Source organism: Mus musculus, chromosome 16, assembly GCF_000001635.26.
Source record: "Mus musculus strain C57BL/6J chromosome 16, GRCm38.p6 C57BL/6J".
NCBI classification, from domain to species: Eukaryota; Metazoa; Chordata; class Mammalia; order Rodentia; family Muridae; genus Mus; species Mus musculus.
The window spans coordinates 36713904-36735486 of NC_000082.6; the positions used below are offsets into that span (position 1 = coordinate 36713904).

At 43.5% G+C, this 21583-nt stretch overlaps 1 protein-coding gene across 4 annotated transcripts in view; it reads left to right on the plus strand.

Annotated features, from left to right (window-relative positions):
* Nucleotides 1-12901, plus strand: part of Ildr1 (immunoglobulin-like domain containing receptor 1) — a 32827-nt gene extending 19926 nt beyond the window's left edge. The window contains exons 4-8 of one of the 4 annotated variants that reach the window (NM_001285788.1): nucleotides 1598-1717; nucleotides 2204-2350; nucleotides 7635-7766; nucleotides 7980-8776; nucleotides 11614-12901. In NM_001285788.1, coding sequence (NP_001272717.1) covers nucleotides 1598-1717; nucleotides 2204-2350; nucleotides 7635-7766; nucleotides 7980-8776; nucleotides 11614-11655 — 1238 coding nt within the window. In that variant the 3' untranslated portion in view covers nucleotides 11656-12901. The remainder of the gene's footprint in view (nucleotides 1-1597; nucleotides 1718-2203; nucleotides 2351-7634; nucleotides 7767-7979; nucleotides 8777-11613) is intronic. The other 3 variants (NM_134109.2, XM_006521674.4, NM_001285791.1) reach the window with 3 other exon arrangements.

A 21583-nucleotide genomic window follows, 5' to 3' on the forward strand; every position in this document is an offset into this window, starting at 1 on the left:
AGGGTCAAAGGACTGTCTCTGGATAGAGAGGAGACAGTCAGGACCTATAGGCAAATGGCCATTTATAAAGGTAAAATGAGAAACCCTATGTTTTAATTGGACATATTGATTAGGTGAGCCAAAGGGAACTTTTTCTAGAAAAAGATTTATCTATTTATTTATTTAATGTATATGAGTACACTATAGCTGTCTTCAGACACCAGAAGAGATCATCAGATCCCATTACAGATGGTTATAATACACCATGTGGTTGTTGGGAATTGAACTCCTATCTTCTGGAAGAGCAACCGGTACTCTTAAACACCAAGTCATCTCTCCAGCCCAAAGGGGGCTTTTGATTGGTGGGCTTCAATACTTTCAATACTAGCTGGACCTAGGTAGTCAGCCTCAGCATGTGGAAGTGACCAAATAAGGAAATGGATCTTGGTGGTTAGCTTTAAGGATGCAAGCTAATGGTCTTTAATGAGTCAGAGGGACTGGGAGAGAAGGGCAAGGCCTGTCAGAGTCATGTTTGTGAGCTGGCTAGAATTCTTCCAGAGACCATACTGAGGATTGAGCTTCCTACACATGAAACACACACTCAGAGTGTATCCAGTCCCTAGCACCCAGGGAACAAGTGAAAGAGATAAAGAAAGGGAAGAGTGTTCACATGCCATTTTTAGGAACAGTTCCTGCTGTGTCACGTGGAAGAGAGGATGGGCAATACTGACTTTATTCTACATGGTCTCTGTCTTAGTCTATTTTATGCTCTGTTATAATGGAGCTCCTGAGACCAGGTAACTATAATCAGTTGAAATGCACTAGCTTATGTTTCTAGAAGTCTGGTGAGGGTCTTACAGATACACCATCACATAGCAATAGAAGAGAGCACAAGAGGAGACCACACCTATCATTTTCTGTTTATTTGTTTGTTTGTGCTTGTTTTATTGAGATAAGGTCTCATTATGTAGCTCTGGCTGTCCTGAAACATGCTATGCACACGGATAAACCAGGCTGGTGTGGAACTCATGGAGATTTACCTGCCTCTGCCTCCCAAGTACTGGGATTAAAGGTGTGAACCACCACTCCTAGCTATACTTACAATTTTAAATCTCTCTCTCTCTCTCTCTCTCACATACACACACACACAGAGAAAGAGAGAGAGAGAGAGAGAGAGAGAGAGAGAGAGAGAGAGAGAGAGAGAGAGAGATTTTTATTTAACTTCCAGGACACAGTCCACCAAGGTCCTAATTCCTTAATACTGATAAAACCACAACTTTCTTTTAGAATGATTTTGAAAGGGAACGAGCATTTATTTACTTAAACTATAGCAGCTGCATGCACAGCCAACAATTCTATGATCCTGAGGAAGGGAGCAACATCAGTGAGAGCCAACTAGGAATCTCTACCTCACCCACAGATAGGGATATATGGTGAGGATTGAATGAGACCACATATCTAGATCCTTATCAACTAATAGTGGGGTACAAGGGAAGGTGTGAGGAAGGATCTCGGACCCCTTTGTCATCTACCACAGGCCTTCTTAGAAAGCAGAATTCTGAGGTCCTGAAGATACCATGCCCTGGTAACTGGCACTTTCCCCTTCTGTCCTACACAGGAGCAGATCTTGTGATTAATGAAGTGATGTGGTGGGATCATGGAGTATACTATTGTACCATCGAGGCTCCAGGAGACACGTCAGGAGACCCAGATAAGGAGGTGAAGCTCATTGTCCTGCGTAAGTGCTGCTGCAGCCTCCCTGGGCCAGCCACCAATAGATATTGCCTGCAAAAGTACCCACCAATAGCAGCAAAGCCAGAAACAAACAGATCTGTGTTACTGTCATTGGACTGGGGACCTCTGATGGCCTCTTACTAGAGCTAAACTTTTTTGCCAGTGTGTCACTAGGCCTTACTAGGTCAATGGTTGTGTTTACTAGTGTCTAAGATTACTGGTTTTCACCCTGTGAATTGAACAACTCTTTCACGGGGATCACCTAAGACCTCTGCAGAACACAGATATTTACATTCCAGTTTATAACAGTAGTAAAATTACAGTTATGAAGCAACAATGAAAACAATCTTATGGTTGGGGGTCAGCATACTATGAGAAACTGTATAAAAGGGTCACGGCTTAGGAAGGTGGAAAACCACTAGAGTTGGAGTAGAGACATCCCTCGGATGATTTATTTAGTTCCTCCCCTTTTGGCTTCTCTCTACGGCAGATTGGCTGACAGTGATTTTCATCATTCTTGGAGCCCTCCTACTCCTGCTGCTGATTGGTGTATGCTGGTGCCAGTGTTGTCCGCAGTATTGCTGCTGCTATATCCGCTGCCCCTGCTGTCCTACCCGCTGTTGCTGCCCTGAGGAAGGTGAGAGAACAGAGTGGCAGTGGGTTGGTCATGATGGTACATGTGCCCTTTACCCCAAGTATCTCAGGTTAGTTCCTGGCTCTTCTGGGATCTCCTTTATACCTTCTTCCTTTACAGGCTCAAAAGTCTTGGGCTGTACCTGTAAATGATGATCAAGAACTCTCTATATTCATAAAGAAGGTGGCCAATAACAGGGTTTCTACCTATAGAGTTCTTTTTTTAGTAAACAGATGGAGTTGGATCATTTTCTTTTCGTGTATTTGAGCAACTCTTCCTCTCCCAGGTCAGAAGTGGAATAGAAAATTCCAGCACTCTAACCATGCCTTGGTGTCTCCATCCCAAAGCTCTCTAGAGACCCCAGCCAGCAGTCATGTAATTAGTTCATGGAAGATATTCATCTTTCTTGAGGGCCCAAGGATTTTAGGAGTTATATTTCAGAAACCAGGGACAGAGACAGAGTATGTATCTTATTCTGTTATACTTTCACAACACTACTTAGAGATGGGATGAAAAGAGCAGGGCAATAGGAAAAGTATTGAAACGTTAGTTCTCAAACTGAAGCTCACACTGGGATCATGTGGAGGACTTGGTCAACATTAACTACTGCCCCCTCCCCAGCTTCTCAGCCAGTGGGTCTTGGGGAGTAGGGCCAAAGAATGTGTGCTTCTTAGACATTCCCAGGTTCTGTGAATCTAGTGGCAGGGAAAAGGAGATGGAGAAGACAATTTGGCTCTTAGTATGAGCTTTCTTTGAACTGAAATTTCATCCTTTAAAAGAAACTTTGGACCAGCAAAATAGATTAATGGGTAAAGTACTTGTTAAAACCCACATGGTAGAAAAAGAAAACTCTCTCTCTCTCTCTCTCTCTCTCTCTCTCTCTCTCACACACACACACACACACACACACACACACACAAAATACACAAGAATAAACATATAACAAGATGATAATATACCCTAAAATGTAAAGCTGCAGAGTAGATGATAAAAGCAAAAGAATTGAGGCAGTGTTCTACAAAGTTCTTTCCTGTGTAACGAGATGGGAGTCAAATCAACCGTGTAACTGGAAGTTTTCTTTTAGTGTATTGGTTTTAAGTAATATTTCCTTTTCCTGATGATGTAAAACATCATGTGGTAGAATATCTGAGAAATTAAAAAAAAAAAAAAAGACTAAGCCAAGTTCCCAGAGACAACCAGTCTTGCCATCTTGGTCCATGTGGAGAAGAAAGTTTGAAAGGAAAACATGACGATTACTTATGATGATAGACACCCAACTTAATCTATGATGTCAAGGTCAGTGGTCTGAATCTGGTTTCAGATCTGTGCTCAAAGATTGCCTGGTGTTTACAGGAAAGGAGAAATAACTTTCATTGCATGTCTGTTCTATGTGTAGCCTTTGTCTCTACTTCCCCACTGACTCCTCACCACAGTCACCAAAGGCCTATGTCATCACCACTTCACGGGCCAGGTCAGAGCAGTCCCAGAGCTCAGTAGTAGCTGTCACTTGCACAGTATTAAGCCTTTGACTTGTATCTGTGTGTCCCAAGTAGGGGCTGCCACAGCCTCTGCAGGCTAGCTGAGGTTACATAAACTCCGTGAAGAAGAGGAAATAGCGGAGGACTCACCCTGAGTCTAAGGATCTTCCTACCTCTCGGGGGCCTTCCTGGAGAAGCCACTGTCATGAGAGCAACCCCGTGTGAGATGAGAGCAATCCTCACTGGAAGATTCCTTAGAATACAGGGCAGTCCCAGCAGACAGAGCTGGGGCAAAGCTTAGCATGGATGATAGATGCATTCCGTCAGTGAGCTGAGAAGCCAAGGTTTGGTTTCTCTTTGGTGGCTGCAGTTTGCTCTTTTAATAGAACTGATGAAAATGAAGGACAGCTGTCCATAAGTTAAGATCCTTGGACCTGATCAGACAAGTTCACTTTTTAACTTTCCTGACAAGTTTGGGGAGAAGATGAATTGCAATGAAATGAATTGCTCAGGAAATGGTTACAAAGGTCTCTGAATAGGAGAAATATTCTGGTGTTGGTTTTGTTTGTGTGTGTGTGTGTTTTGTTTTGTTTTGTTTATTTTGTTTTGTTTTTGGCCAAAATACCCCCAATAATGTTTATAAGCAAAGAACCAGAAGGGAATAGCTGGAAGTTCCACTTAAGAAGTTGGGTGATCAGCTGGGCAGTGGTGGTGCACGCCTTTAATCCCAGCACTTGGGAGGCAGAAGCAGGCAGATTTCTGAGTTCGAGACCAGCCTGGTCTACAAAGTGAGTTCCAGGATAGCCAGGGCTATACAGAGAAACCCTGTCTCGAAAACCCAAAAAAAAAAAAAAAAAAAAAAAAAAAGAAGAAGAAGTTGGGTGATCACAGATGAGTGTCTTTACCCTTGGAGGCAGCATTAGTTCTCTACCAAGAAAGAGCTAGCCTTAAAAAGGAAAGAGACCAGAGTATGTAGGCAGCCTGACCTGAAGAGAGAGGTCACTACATCTAGGGGACAGTCAGTGTATGAGGGAGCCCACAGCCTGTCATGGTTTCTGCAAATCAAAGCACAGAGCTGGAGACATAGTTCAGTGGCTTTCCTGAGAACCCTGGGCTCAACCACAGTATCATAAACAAACAAATAATATGCTAGATGCAGAAGGAAGCCTTTGGAAGGATGTCACAGATCTTGAACACCACAGCCCATGTCCCCAGTCAGTTCTCACCTTCCTGAGCTGTAAGAGGAGGTTAGAGAGAACAATTAATTGGTGCTAGCTTTTAGTAGATCCAGATAATCCACCAAGTATTGGTAAACAACCCTCTTAGGACTTAAAGATGAAAGTTTTTGGAACTGAGCCTATGTTTTTTGTTTTTTTTCCTACAAGAATTAGAGAAATTTCTCTTGTCTCTGAGTTACCGGCCACTCCTCCCCCAGAGAATCTCTGTATAGCAGGAGAGAGTGAGGACTGGAGAGATTCTTCCAGTTACACAGACCTTGGTGATCTAGAACCATAGCTACTGGCTTCCTGTGCAGGCTGGTTCCTGTCCTTATCAAAGCAGAAGTAATCTACCACAAGTTCAAGGGGACCCAAGCAATGGGGAGACTAGGAAGAGGAAAGGCACGTTCAGTGGAGTGATCCCCCAGAGAAAGCCCAGCCTTAAAGTCCCATTGCTTTGCCAGGGCCAGAATGTCTGCCGCTGCTGGTGGTTTCCTGAAGCTAAAATGGCAAGAGTTCAAAGGGGGTTGGCATTCCCAAAGGCTGCTGAGGCGAAGGACAGAGAGGCCATGAGGTAAAAGGAGAGTAAAGAATAGGCCGGCTTCTGTGACAGCAGAGAGGTGGAGGTATGGAGTGGTAACCAGTCATGGGCAAGGGAAGTTGGAAAGTGTCCAGGGACCCTGGGAAAGAAGTATAGGTTTCAGAAGCAGATAAAATGTTATCATTTCTGTCCCTGGTAGAAGCCTTAAACATTATACTCCGTCTTTTCCCTCAGAGACAAAGACTCTACATCTGTGTTTCTCCTGGAGCTAAGGCGAAAGAAACAATTTATTATGATAAAAATGAGGGTCTCTACTGACTCACCTGTTGGGCATTCCATGGTGTTTGCCTCATTTAACGGCAGCAACTCTGCAAAAGATCTGTCTAGCCCGGAGTCTCTGAAAACTCCAAGTCACGCAGCTTGAGTAGCCTGGATGGTTGAAGTCCCATCTGGTCCTCAAAACCTTGGTTTAAGCAAGTCTGACCTTGGCGGCTTCATTTCTCAGAATTGTCTTGAATCTTTAAGCAGCTGGCTCTAAGCTGACAGAAGAGGCATCTGCACTCACTGTGGGATGTTGAGTTGGAATACAACTTCTGTGCTCTCAGCTTCTTCTATTCCTCACATTAAAAGACATCTCAAGGCCAGGCGTGGTGGCCCCTGCCTGTAATCTTAGTTCTCAGTGGGTGATGCAGGAAGACCCTTAAGTTTGATGCCAGCCTAGGCTATGGAGTAAGATTCTGTTTGAAAACACAGAGAAGAGCTGGGTGAGAAGGATTAGCGTGCTATGCTGATGGTGGCCAGTAGAAGGGGCTAATAGGCCCCTGCTCCTGTCTCCTTTGAGACTGGAGTGCTGTGGGTTGGTATTAAGATGTGGCAGCTCTAGGAACTACTTTGAGTGCATTTGATTTCTTCCTGGCAGGGCTGTGACTCATTAACGGGGCTGGAGCTCCGGACACTTCTGGGGGCTCTGTGGCAACCACTTCCTATTGTGTTCGAAGATAGCTCCTCAGTGGCCTCAGCAGACACTATGTAGCTGGGTACAGAACACGCGCCTTCTGCCCTATTCTTCTGGGCAGAGCCGTGCCGTTTTACAGCACACCCTGATGTCTGTGAGACTACCGGGGTGGAAGCCTGTCACAGTGTGTTTAGCAGTGTGCATCTGCTCCACTCGTGGCTAGGCAGAGTCTTTGGGAGTCAAATGGTACTTAGCCACAATCACCTGAGTTTCAAAATGGAAACTCAGGACCAAGAGCAAAATTTTAATTGCATTCTCTGCAGATTGTGTGCTTCAGCACAGCTGCACCTAGGGGACTGAAATGACATTGCAGAGACCCTTTGTGCTGCTTTTTTGGCCCGTCCCCCCAGGAAGGGAGTATTGCCCTGTTATTTGCCTGGCCCACCCCTAACTGGGGGGAACCCCAGCAGCTAGTTAAGGAGAAGAATAGAAAGGATCCGCTTTAACTCACTTCAGCTTTGTGTGTCTCTGGCCCTCGTCCCATGAGGTTTTTTTGTTTGTTTGGTTGGTTGGTTGGTTTGTTTTTTTGTTTTTTTGTTTTGTTTTGTTTTGTTTTGTTTTTCCCCCACCCGGGGCTGGTATTCCAGTTAGAAACATGCTTAAGGGATACACCACAGTTGTGTTCATCCCCTCAGAACAGATGGCCCTGAGTTTGCCCTGCAGGCTCAAGAGCTGCCAGGCTGGTTCATAGCCTCCTCTAAGCCTTACTATGTGGGGTATTTCTGTGTGACCTGAAGTTTGATTGACAGCCTATGCCCTTTGGGTGATGTGGAGAGCTAGTAACATGAGGACATGTTTTGAGGCTAGAATGTTGTTGTTGTTTTAAAGTTTTAAAGTAAACTTTCCTGGGGTGTGAGAGATGGGGTCTATAACAAGGAAACACAGCTCCTTGCTAAAGATACAGCCCCTAAACTCTTGTTTCCCTGCAAGATAGGTAAGAACGGGCTCCAAGGCGAGAAGCTGGAAGCACAGACCAAGTAGGAGGTGTGGGACTCCGGCTGGCTAAGGGTCTGCGTTTCTCCTTCTTCCCTTGCAGCCCTGGCCCGCCACCGCTACATGAAGCAGGTTCAGGCCCTAGGTCCTCAGATGATGGAAAAACCCCTGTACTGGGGGGCGGACAGGAGCTCCCAAGTTTCATCTTATGCAATGAACCCGCTGCTGCAGCGAGGTAAACTTTGCCAGAAAGTCATGGGACGGGGAGGGCAGAGGGTGAGGGCAGAGGTGCCGTCTGCCAAGAAGCATGCGCACTAACCGGGTGTCTTTCGATGGAGGGTGGGAGGGAGTGCAATCCTGCTTACTAACGTGACATTTTGATGCCCTGGTTCCTAGGAGGGTATTTGGGACCAGCAGTTCAGTGTGCTCCATCCTTGTTTCCATTCAGATCTGTCCTTACAGTCCAGCCTTCCACAGATGCCAATGACCCAGATGGCTGCTCACCCTCCGGTGGCTAATGGTGTCCTGGAATATTTGGAGAAAGAATTGCGGAACCTCAACCCAGCCCAACCTCTGCCTGCGGATCTCAGAGCCAAATCTGGCCACCCTTGCAGCATGCTCTCCTCCCTGGGCTCCGCAGAGGTTGTGGAACGCAGAGTCATCCACCTGCCCCCACTAATCAGAGACCCACCGTCCTCCAGGACCAGCAACCCCTCACACCAGCAGCGGCTCAATGCTGTTTCTTCCAGACACTGCGATCTGAGTGAGCGCCCGAGGCAGCGCCATCACTCCGATTTCCTCCGAGAGCTCCAGGACCAGGGGATGAGACCCTGGGCCCCGGGGAGAGGGGAGCTGGACCCCCATTGGAGTGGGAGACACCACCGCTCTAGGCCCAGCGAGTCATCCATGCCTTGGTCAGACTGGGACAGCCTGAGCGAATGTCCCTCATCCAGTGAGGCTCCTTGGCCCCCCAGACGACCAGAGCCCAGGGAAGGCGCCCAGAGACGTGAGAGACGCAGGCATCGCAGCTACTCGCCTCCTCTACCCTCGGGCCCCAGCTCTTGGAGCTCTGAAGAGGAGAAAGAGTCGCTGCCCAGGAACTGGGGTGCCCAGCGACGTCACCATCACCGCCGCCGCCGCTCACAGTCTCCAAACTGGCCTGAGGAGAAGCCGCCCAGCTACCGCTCACTGGATGTGACTCCAGGCAAGAACAACAGGAAAAAAGGGAATGTGGAGAGGCGCTTGGTGAGCCTGGGGCATCCTGTGGAGGGTCGGGCAGGATCAGAGAGGCTCCTCAGCTGACACAGGCCCAGCAGGGTTTTCCTAGTCCTGCATAACTGTCCCGGCAGGCTGAGGTACTACTTTTTCTTAGAATGAAAGGGCCTAGTCAGTGCAGGGTACAGAAGAGGCCCAGAGCTTGCACTGGATCTTCTCTGCCCCAGCGTGTGTGACTTTAGCCATGTTCTCTGCCCTTGGAGGCAGGTCAGGAGGGCTCTGCTGGTAAGGACAGTAAAGAACTAAGGCTCAGAATGACTAAGCACCCCACCCCCAACCCCGTGGTGGGGAGCTGGTCCTCCGGTCTCAGCTGCAGGACTGGATGTTGACTTGGCAACCTTTTTTCTCACAGGCCCAGTTAGAAACAGGCAAGAGGAGTTGTGAATGTTTAAGTGAGCAGCAACTGTGCTGTGTGAGAGGATGAGGGCTTCCTGGTGTGCCGGGGAAGGCTCATCAGACTAATGAAAACAGACCTGGGCATCCCACTTAATGAGTAAAACTTTAGAGTGCTGTGAACCTTGAAGATGCCAGTCATTATTTAGCACTCTAAAGGGGAAACACTGGAGGATACATGTCTACAGTACCCCTGCCCCTCTCTCCCCCCCTTTCTCATGTAGTGACTAAGTATGCCTCTTCTTTTTAGCAGAAAAAAATATATGATTTTCAAGTTTTTGGCTCAACATCTGAGCCCCACTTTCCTCTAAGTTACTTTTTTTCCCTTTTCTTTATTTCCCTCCAGTTAAAGTATGCAGCCCTTCTAAGCCTTAGAATCTAAGGGAAGGGTACAAGACACGCTCTAGACACTGAGCCAGTCCTGATTCATTTGGTCCTCACAAGGCTCAGAAAGGTTGAAGAACAAGGGCAAAGCACAGAGCAATAGAAAAAGAAGCCCGTGTTTGAACACAGTCCTCTGGTTCTCAAGCCTTTTTGGTAACCCACAGTTTCCTTAGACAGAAGTTGAGATCCATAACACTTTCTAGTGACTACGGCTTCCTAAATTTTCCCGAGCATCAGTACTTTTTTTTTAAAATCATCAAGATGTGCACAAGAAGTCATTCTACTACCATTTTCATTTATAAAGTTGTCTTTGAAAGATTTTGTCTAAAATAATTTTAAAATCCCCCATTGACTGGGGTCTGAGTCTGGTTTCTAGATATATCACTGAATTGCATTAAACCTTCTTTTTATAGTCTGATACTGCCCATAGGCCCAGGACCAAAGCTGAGTTTGCAGATTAGTTCATTTGAAGGGTGTAGCTTGTTGCCTTTATAGCTTTACTGTTATGAAGAGGCTCGGTGATGGCGCCAAGTGCTTCCTGCACAGGTTTCTGAAAGCACTGGAGCTTGACATTTTCAACACTGTGCAGTTAGGCCACTAGATGGTGACTTTTGTCTACGTGTCACTTGTGGTTTCTCTGGTCCTCTCATTAAAAGAACAAAAAGATTCATTAAAATACTTCATCAAATACTCAGAGAAATAGGAGACAAACTAAATGTTTTTAGGCTCACATGGAGCCTTTCAAGGGTAGTGCTTAACAAATACACACAAACTAGTGCTTCTGTGCACACAACTGCCTGCTAATCCAAAATAGGGAAGATGTTCTCTCTGCTCAGAGCCCAGAGAAATACAGACCTTCTGCTGTCTGTGGGAGTACCTGCTCAGCTGACTTAGGGTGAGTGCTCACTCATTAGAAGCCTTGCATGCAGTCAAATTGAAGCAGGAACTTCAAGCTTTCTACTCCAGTGGCTTCAGGCTGAATGATCCTTGTGTTTCTAACCTCCTTTAGACTATCTCTCTTTCCAATCTTGACCTAATAGAATGAGTTCCAAGACACTCTGGCATCTTCAAAACTTGGCCCATATAAATCGATTCTAGAGAGGAGAAAGCCATGGTGTTTGTTTCTGGGCTAACCTGTAGTGAACACCAGGTAATATATATATATATATATAGTATATCCTTAAGTTCTTTATTAATAAAAAATGTCGTATTGGGACCTGCAGTCTTCTACTTTGAGTATCCCTTGATCATGCCAGGTCTCCCTGAACAGAGTCCCTTTGTCTCTTCTCATTGTTGTCTTCTGTTGCAGAGAGCATTTACCCCAGAGTATTCCAATTAGAAACCTTGGCCCTTAACGAGTCCTTTCCTGATCATAAGAAACACATTTTTTGAAGCAGTATGATGCACATGCCTACACAATGTCTTTGGGACTGTTCATTACAGGAAAGGGTGTTCTCATTTCTGAACTCCAGCTGTAGAATTTCAGAAATGTAGCCAAATGACCCCCCCTCCCCAACATGCATGGAGAGGTTTGAGAAACATATCCAATGAGAAAACAACAACAACAGAACTCAAACAGACCCACAAATAACAAGAGATCCTTTGAAGAAAAGCCATTGAGTTTGTTCGGGAAAAGTGTGAAAGATAACTCTAGAGGAACACTGAAGTATGGAGCTAATGAAGGGGGTGGAGAGCAATGGTTCAGAGTGTAACCAGGAACCGAGCTGTCTTCACGGTCAGTAGAGAGGAACTGGGAAGTGGGAAGAGAGCGGGTCCTTTCTTCAGTCCACTGAAGACTGGCATTATTACAAAAACAACAGTGATAGAATGGAGCAAATAAGATTAGAAACTTTGGGAAATCCACAGTGTTGGAGGAAGGCCATTGAGAGGAAAAAGAATGGCCCCGCGAAAGGTCAAGGAAGAAATACAAGCAACCACTACTTAGTGGGTTAGACCAGCTCACCTTGGGAATTGCCTATGTGGGCTATAGATTTGAGCTGAATGTTGTTTTTTGTGTTCTTGTTCCTCAGGAGAGAGAGAGCTCCCATAGTGGACGGAGTGTGGTCATTTAGTCTCCAGGCACCATACTGCTTCTTGGATCATACATGTCCTCAGCATTATCAAGAGTTCCAGCTGCCTTGGGAGGGACACTATACATCTGTGTCTCACAGTTTTGGGTTTAGATTCTAAGAATCAAATAGAAGAGTTTTCAAAACAGGTGTTTGTGGAATTAATAGCAAGCTTTCCCCCTTGTTCATGCCCTCTGTCTATTACATGATCTCTGACTTGTAAGGGCTCCTAGCTAGGATAGGATCCCTCAGGGACACAGTAGCCCAAAGTGGTCCAGTAGGTCATGGTGCTCGGGACCAAGGCAGTCTCATAATGACAACTCAGGAATCTTTAAGAAGAAAGCAAACAGGTTCCAGGAACAGGAAACCTATGGAATATTATGGGCAAATTCCCACGGGAACTCCCTGTCCTTTCTTGAATTTCCTGAGGGTTTTTCCACGTTAAGCATCCCCACCTGTGGTCCTGAGCATTCCTGAGTTTCCAGTCCAAGCAAGCAAGCAAGAAAGGGCAAAAATTCTATAGCTCTGTGCCTTTCACAGGCTGTGCAATGCAATTCTGCAAAACCACAGGGAAGCAGTTGTTCACCAACCATATTCTTGCTTCTTTTTTCTTTCTTCTGGAGCCTTTCCCCTACATTTAATTTATTTTCTTATACATAATAACATAGCAATGCTAAAATCACTTTAAATACTTTCAAGCGCCATCCAGTATAAACAAGAAAATTAATGTAACATTCCAAATAAATAATCTGTTTTTCTACCCTGAGTTTCTACTTCTATTCATTGATTTACTTATCTTCCAGTAAAGCTCAGAGAAGAATCAGGCCACACTGGGTAGTTCCAAAGACTACCTTCTCCAGGACTGCTGAACATTTCGGGGTTTCAATGTCCCAAGCATTAGGATCTAGGTGGGTTTTGCCACATACAGAGTTCCAGGAGGAAAGAGCTGAACCTTTCCTGTGTGTAATACAGATATCACTGTTTCCGATTTTCCATATAGCTCCTTCACAGATACATTTATGATTGATGTGTAGGCTTTCTCTGAGTAGACTGGAAGGAGATGGTTCCAACAATATTGATATTGTACAAGATCAGCAATATCTCTGTATGGTCATGACTTCAATTTAGAGTTAATTGTATCAACACATCCATTTTTCTCCATAATTAAAAGTGAAAAAAAAAACTGGCTAAATTCCTGTGTTTGGCAGAGGTTATTTTCAGGGTTTTTGAAATCTGAACTTAAATTAGGAAACAGAAAAAAAAAAAAAAGGTAATGTAGATGTAAAAATGAGTAGTTTGTGCTACTGTGGTATGGAAAAATACCATACCATAGATCCACTTTTCAGCGTATCTCTTAGCAAAGTGTGTGTGTGTATGTGTGTTAGATTCTTCTTTTATACAATACATCTCAATAATAATTTTCCCTTCCTCCACTCCCCCTCCCACACTCCCCTCCTCCTGGGATCCACTCCCTTTCCATTTTCCCATCAGAAAAAAAGCAGGCCTTCAAGAGACAACAACCACACAGGACAAAACAAAATACATCAAGGCAAGGCAAGGCAAAAAAAAGCAAGCCTTCACACCGAAGCAGGCAAAAGAATCAGAGACACCCTGCTCCCACAGTTAGGAGTCCCACAAAAACACCAAGTTCAACATATACACAAAGGACCTAGTGCAGACCTATGCAGGCCCCACACTTGCTACTTCAGACTCTGTGAGATCATATGATCCCTGCTTAGTTGTTTCAGTGGGCTGTGTTCTCCTGGTGTCCTCTATCCCCTCTGACTTCTAAAATCCTTTATCCCCCTCTTCTACAGAATTACCTGAGCTCTCACGGAAGGGACACAGTAGAGACCTATTTGTACTTTCTCCACATAATGTCTGGCTGTGGTCTCTGGATTTGCTCCTATCTGATACCAGAGGAAGTCTCTCTAATGACAACTGAACACTGTACTGATCTATGAGTACAGCAGAATATCATTAGGAATCATTTCATTAATTTTTTTTTGACCAGTCATGTTTGGTTCTACCCTAGGTCTCTGGGTTAACCAGTCTACAGTTTCTGGCCATCTAAGCAGTGTTAGTTAAGTCAGGCATTGGTTGGCCACCCCTACAAGTTCTGTTGCTACAATTGTCCCAGCTTATCTTTCAGGCAAGACAGAATGTTGGTCAATGGTACTGTGGCTGGGTTACTACCCAGGTTTCTCTTTCCATAGCCTGCAGAGTACCTTCTCAACCCAAAGAGACTGGAAGAATGAAGGCTCCATGCAGGCACCAGATCACCCTCTCCATGAGCTCAACCTCAGCGAGCTGTGTGGATGCTGTCCTTGGCAATGTCCACCCCACCCCCCATACTAGTTAGGGTTTTAGTGCTGAGAACAGATACCATGACCAAGACAACCTTATAAAAACACTTAGTTGGGGCTGGCTTACAGGTTCAGAGATTCAGTTCAGTATCATCAAGGCAGGAACATTACAGTGTCTAGGCAGGCATGGTGCAAGAGGAACTGAGAGTTCTACATCATCTGAAGGCTGCTAGTAGAAGACTGGCTTTCAGGCAGCTAGGGTAAGGGTCTTAAAGTCCACACCCACAGTGACACACCTACTCCAACAAGGCCACACTTCCTAATGCTGCCCACTCCCTGGGCCAAGCACATACAAACCATCACACACACACACACACACACACACACACACACACACATCCTGTCAGGTTTTGGAAAACAAACCTTTTTCCTAGCATAAGCTTGGGTTAAATAGGGTCTCCCCATGGGACCCCCATGGCCAAAAATTCAATTGAATTCAACCAGTCCCACCACTAGACGCCTTACCTACCTATAAGAGAAGGCCAGTTGAGACTTTGTTTCCCCATTACTAGGACTTCTCTAGGATCATCCTCATACATCCCAGGAAGTTTCCACTGCACTAGGTTTCCACCCCCACCCCCAATTCTAGCCATCTCTCCCTGAATTCTCTCCCTGCATTCTTCACCTGATCCCACCTGCTCCTGTCCATATCAGCCCCAGTACACCCATAAAATCCATTCTATTTCCCTTTCTCAGGGAGATACGTGTGTCCCCCCAGACCCTGTTCTTTAGTACCCTCTTTGGGTCTACAGATTAAAGCTTGGCTATCATTTAATTAATGGCTAATAGCCACTTATAAGTAAATAAATACCATATTTGTCTTTCTGGGTTACCTCACTTGGGATGATTTTTTTTTTTTCTAGTTCTAGCCATTTGCCTGCAAATTTCCTCGATTATCCACTAGACTTCATCCCAGAGATACAGAGATGGTTCAATATACGAAAATCGGTAAATGTAATCCACCCCATGAACACAAAGAAAGACGAAAACCTAGATGATCATCCTATTAGATGCAGAAAAAGCCTGTGACAAAATCCAACACTCAGTCATGATAAACATGGTGGAGAAAGTAAGGGTACAAGGGATGGATGCACTTATAATAAAGACAATTCACAGCAAGCCTACAGGCAGCATCAGATTAAACCGATTCCACTAAAATCAGGAACAAGACAAGGCTGTCTAGTCTTTACATATCTATTCAATATTGTCATTGGAGTCTTAGCTAGAGCAATATGGGAACTGAAAGAGATCAAAGGGCTACAAATTGGAAAGGAAGAAGTGAAAGTATCTCTACTCGAAGATGATAGGATATCATATATGTATGTATGTATATGTTAGTGACCCCAAAGCTGGTAAACACCTTTAGTTATGTGGCTGGATACAAAATTAACTCCAAAAAATTACTACCCCTCATGTATACAAGCAATGTATATGACATTGTGTGTCATGGTGTGATTGGGCCAAGATAGATCCTTTCTGTGTATAGTGTATTGTTAGGATTGATTCCTGGGCATTAATTAGTCCACACTATTGAGCAAATTTCCTTCAGATCAACATGAAGATGAACTTTCATAGAATTGATGCTTTTTAAATGTATTAATGATTTTTATAGAATTCCTGATTTGATTAAAATAATTTTAGGAAGTTAGAATAATTAATAGAAAGTTTTAGTTGTCTTGGCAGAAAGATGCGATAACGTTAGGATCAAGCATAGAATGTGGCTCTTTCTCATAGAACAGTAAGTAAAGACAAAATGAGAAGAAGTGCAGTGAGCTCTCTCAAGCACTACAAGCACATAAATTGTACTAGGAAGAAGAATAGGCTTGGAACAAATTAATGATCAAGGATGAGGTTGCAGGTGTGCACTATGATAAAGCAAGGCCATGTAAAACAATTGCTTTGAACCTATAATGAGCTTATAGAATAAAACACTGCTTTGAACTTATAATTAATATTCTGCTGTAACTCCCTCTTGTATAACATTTTATCTATGATGTATTTTTTTTCTTACATAGAGAACTTTTGTTTAAAAAGCTACAAAAAGCTGAAAGCAAAAATAAAATTTCGAGTGTAGCTCTTTTCTGCTTCATCCAGTGTGTGTATGTACGTGAGTGCACCTGACTTTCTCTCTTCCTTTTTCTTTATCTCCAGCTCATGAAGAGTGAATGAGCTCTGATCCTCTGGTGGCTAGTGAGCCCTGAGTTAAAGAGTAAAGAGCCCTTTGGTTAGTGGCACATATGTAGCAGAGGGCTCCCTTTTCTGGCCTCAGTGGGAAAGGATGTGTCTAATCCTGTAGACATGATGGGGGGATGCTGTCCTCTTCGAGACGAAGGGGAAGTGCGGGGGGACAACTCTACAAGGAGGGACCAGAGAGGATGGAAAGAAAGATGAAAGGAAGGAAGGAAGGAAGGAAGGAAGGAAGGAAGGAAGGAAGGAAGAGTAAAGAGCCCTAAGTAGTTAAGTTTCTAATTTAAATCCCCTGCTATCAGCAGTACCAATGGCCAGAAGCCATCAGCTCTGGCCCCAGAGTAGTAAATGAATATTAAATGCCAGAAGGCAACATCTTTTGGTTTAGCCATTTCCGTTGACTCTAAATCCCACCTCAGTTTACCTGGGTGTCAAAGCCAGTCTTTGACACAGAAAAGCAAGTAAAATCTCTCACCCCCGTTAGCAGTCCAGAAAAAATTCAGAAAAAGACACCATGAGGCTGTACCATCTCTCCTGAATTATAAATGTAAATGCTTTTATTAATGAATTGATGGTCTATTGAGTTAATGGTTGAGACAGGGTCTTGCTGTGTAGGCTGGCCTTGTGTTAGAGGTCCTCCTCCTCCTCTTCCTGAATGCTGGGATGACAGGCATGTGGTCATCACGCCCAGTCTCATGTATTTATTGTCTGTTTTTACTTTCCCTTCTGAGAACTGTGTGTTCATTTAACCCTTAATGATTGGACTGTTTGTTCTTTTCATTTTTAACTGTTTGAGTTCTTCACATATTTAATCCTTTGTCAAGAAATAGTTGGCAAACGTTTTTCCCTCATTCTACAGGTTATTTTCATTGATAACTATTGCCTTTACTAGGTAGAAGGGTGTTTGTTTGTTTGTTTGTTTGTTTGTTTGTTTTTCAAGAGAACAAGACTTTATTTAAGTTTGGGGCCTGGGAAGATGAAATGGCTCAGTGGCTAAGAGCACTGGTTGCTCTCCCATAGCACCTTGGTTCAACAGCACCCACATGGCAGGTCACGTTGTCCAGTTCCAGGGGCTCTTCATCTGGATTCAGAAAGCACTGACCTACTACACATACATGAAGGAATGTAATGTCTAGTACAGTAATTGATAGGGATCTGTGAATGGTGCCCACAGGCGTAGGTAGAAGTTTTTAACTTCATATGATTCCATTTGTCAATTCTTGCTAATATGTCCTGAGCTAATATTTTCATTTTGAGGAAGTCCTTGCCTATGTCTTGTAGCTTGCCTATGTTTTTGTCAGGCAATTTAAGGTTCCCTCTTACATTGAGGTCTTTGGACCATTCTGAAATGATTTTCTGCAGCATTTCTATCTTTATTCTCCTACGTGTGGAATATTCAGGATGATAAAGTTGGGAGAGTTAAATAGGGGAGAACACCCAGAGGAAGTTGGAGGCAGAGAATGAAAAGTAGATTTTATCAAAGCAAAATTTATCCATCATGAAGTGGGGAAAGCCAATCTTTCCTTGAACACATGTATTTGACACTTTTGCTGAGAAGTGGTTGACTGTAGCAGTGTGTATTTATGTTAATGGTGCTCTATTTTATTCCACTGTGCCCATGTCTGGTTTTGTGTGCGTTTTTGTTACTATGACTCAGTAGTATCATTTGTGATATTTCCAGTATTGCTTTCTAGTGTGTCCATGGGAATTTCAAAACGCCTTTTCTATTTCTGTGAAAATACCATTGGTATTTTGGTGATTGCCTCTAATCTGCCAACCGCTTTCAGCAATGTGACATTTTTAAACTATATCGACTTTCCTGACCCATGAACATGGGACATCTTTCCAGTTTTTAGTGTCTTCAGTATTCTCTGTTTTATGATTTTCATTGTTGAGATCTTTCACCTTCTTGGTTATCGTGTGTGTGTGTGTGTGTGTGTGTGTGTGTGTGTGTGTGTGTGTGTTGGGGCACAGTGCATGTAGAGACTATAGGAGAATCACCTATATCTATCTTTTTTTTTTACCTTATTCCTTTAATACAGTCTCTCACTGCACTGGAAGCTGACAATTTTAGCTATGCTAGTTGGTCAGTGAGGTACTGAGATCCTCTTGTGTTTGCCCCACAGTGCTGGGGTTACAGGCATGCATAACCATGTCTGGCTTTTATGTGGGTGCTGGGGATTCAAACCCAGGTCTTCATGCTTGTAGAGCAACACTCTTACCCACTGAGCCATTTTCTCAACTGTGATGGCTATTCCTTGTTGTCAACTCGACTACATCCACAATGAACTACAATAGAAAAATAAAGGGCATGCCTGTGATCCAGCTCTTAAGGCTGGAAGACACAGGCTTCTAACCCGGATCTTGATGTGGAGATCTTGAGGCATAGTGGCCATGAAAAGCTTAGGCCCAGACAAAATAGTACACACCTTTAATCCCAGGAGACCGATGCAAGCAGATCTCTGAGTTCAAGGTCAGCATGGAACAAATCAGGTTCCAAATCCAGTCATGGTAGTACACACCTTTAATCTGGGCCACACCATTTGCTAGAGGCCTACATAAGGACAGGAAGAAGGAAGATTCACTTTTCTTACTCACACTGCATTTACTTGCCAGCACATCTGTTGTAACCTACTTCTTCAGGTTTCAGCTTATACAGAAGCCCAGCTGAAACACCTAGCCTCATGGGACTGAGCAATGACTAGATTCTAGAACTTTCCATCCACAGCTACCCACTGTTGGGTTAGTTGGATTGCAGACTGTAAGTCATTACAATAAATTCCCTTAATATGCAGAGACTTTCCATAAGTTCTTTGACTCTAGAGCACCCTCACTAATATACTAACCCTGTTTTAAATTTTTTTAATTTTCTCCTGATTTCAATAAAGATTTTAAATGTATTTTAAATGTATTTAGAAGTATTATCTCTGCACATGCATAATGAGAGTAATAGACATCTCTTTTTAAGATGTACTTGTGAAGATACTATTTTTAGTATTTTTGTTTTGGTGTGTGTGTGTGTGTGTGTGTGTTGTATGTTATGTGTGTTATGTATGTGGTACAAGCATAGTAACATGGGTGTGTGTACACACATGCATTTTAAGGCCAGAGGGGGATAGCTGCTGTCTTCTATCACTCATTTCCATATTACTTTGAGACAGAGTATCTCAGAAGCTCACCATTTTGCCTAGGCTGGGTAGCCAATGAGGTCTCAAGATTCACCTGCTCTACTACATACTGGGTTCACAAGCACACATGGCCATGCCTGAGTTTCTACATTAGTACCAGGGATTTGAACTCAAGGCCCCATGCTTGCATAGAAATTGAACCCTGGTCCTCTTTTAAAATAACAGGCACTCCTGAGGCTGGAGAGATGGTTCTCGAGCACTGACCGTGCTCAGTGGTTAAGAGCCCACACTGCTCTTCATGGGACTCAGACTTAGTTTCCAGCACCCACATGGTGGCCCACAACCGTCTCTAACTCCAATTTCAGGGATTCTGACTCCCTCTTTTGGCCTCTGTGACTACTTGGCATGCATACTATATACATATAAATGCAGGCAAAATAGAAATAAACAAATCTTTAAAAAACCAAGACCACCACCAAGCACTCTTAATTAATGAGACATCTTTCCAATTCTTACCAAAAATTTTTTTTCCATTCAGGCACTATGTTGCAATTATTTTTTATCTGACAATAGGATCTAGGAACTATAGATTTATGAGCTATCTGTATGAAGAAAGCTGTATTTACTAGCTAATTCAGGTAAAGATAATGTTTCTAGAATGTGAAACCTGATCATAACTTACTTGGTATTTCTCTGCTTACTTTCCTTCCACTAAACATGAAAAAATTAAGACTCTTATGCTGTCAAACTGCCAAATGGCTTATTGTGAATGTAAACCCATATGCTTGCCAAGTGTTGTGAAATATGCTTAACATAATTAACTCATGTCTTGAAGTGCCCGAGCTTAAAGGGAGGTCTATGAGCTTTGTCCTCCATGAAATTCCACAAACTAATTGTAGGGTTTTGTTTTGTTTCCCTATAGAATTATTTTTAAAAAAAACCAAAAAACAAAAAACCCAAACCCAAACAAGCAAACAGGAAGCTTTTTATTTTTAAGGTGTCGATCAGAATTCTTTGTTTCCTTCCTACAGAAGTTGAAGAAGAGCCTTGGTTAAACACAGTCATTTTGTGTCATTCTCTCTGTCTCTGTCTCTCTGTCTCCCTGTCTCCCCCTTTCTCATCCTCCCAGCTAAGCTCCCTCTTCATTTTCTTCTTTTTCCTCTTCCTTATCCATTCATTCATCTGTGTTCTCTGTTGACCACCTTGTTTCTTTTTTTTTTTCCTCTCATTTCAGCACATGGTTCTAATTTCAGTCCCCTGTAACTTCTGCTTCTACACATGTTACCATTGTGCCAACACGTGCCCCACCCCCAAACAGTTTAATATCTCACAACATATGATTGATTCTCTTTACTGTGTCTTAATTCTAAATTACTGAAAGACTGATAAGTCTATTTGGGTTAATGTCAACCTGTAGTTGAATCTTCAAGAAAGGCAGGAGTAACTTGCTAACTAGAGTTCCTGTCTTTTGAGTTATGGATTGTGATGGTTTGTATATGCTTGGCAAAGGGAGTGGCCTATTAGAAAGTACGGCCCTGTTGGAGTAGGTGTGCCTCTGTGGGTGTGGGCTGTAAGACCCTTATCCTAGCTGTCTGGAAGTCAGTATTTTGCTAGCAGCCTTCAAATGAAGATGTATAACTCTCAGCTCCTCCTGCACCACACCTGCCTGGATGCTGCCATGTTCCTGCCTTGATGATAATGGACAGAACGTCTGAACCTGTAAGCCAGCCCCAATTAAATGTTGTCTTTATAAGAGTTGCCTTGGTCATGATGTCTGTTCACAGCAATAAAACCCTAAATAAGACATGGATGGAGAGTCTTTGTAAGAGAAATACTTGAATAAGAAGTATCCTATGAAGAATGTAAAAGAAACACAAGATATGGTCTTTGTCATTAGGGAATGTAACACCACATGCTCAGAGCCTTCTGTGCCTCAGTGGTCTACCTCTGGCTGCTTTTTGAGTGCCTGTAAACAGTCTGGTGATTATAGGTAGTATTGTCCCAGACTAGGCTTACAACAACAAAGCCCTAGTTTATAAAGAACTCAATTTTCTTGTCTACTTATTGTATATAATGTAGTAGATTATATTTATGGAGCTTTTGCAATATCTCCAATGACTGGCCCTATTTTATTGTCTTGATAACTTTTATTAAAGGAGTTATTATCACTCTTTGATCCTAGGCTCAAAGAAATTAAGAGTATGTGTATAGAAACCATAGTAGTAGATAGCAGAAGAGAAATTCAAGTGA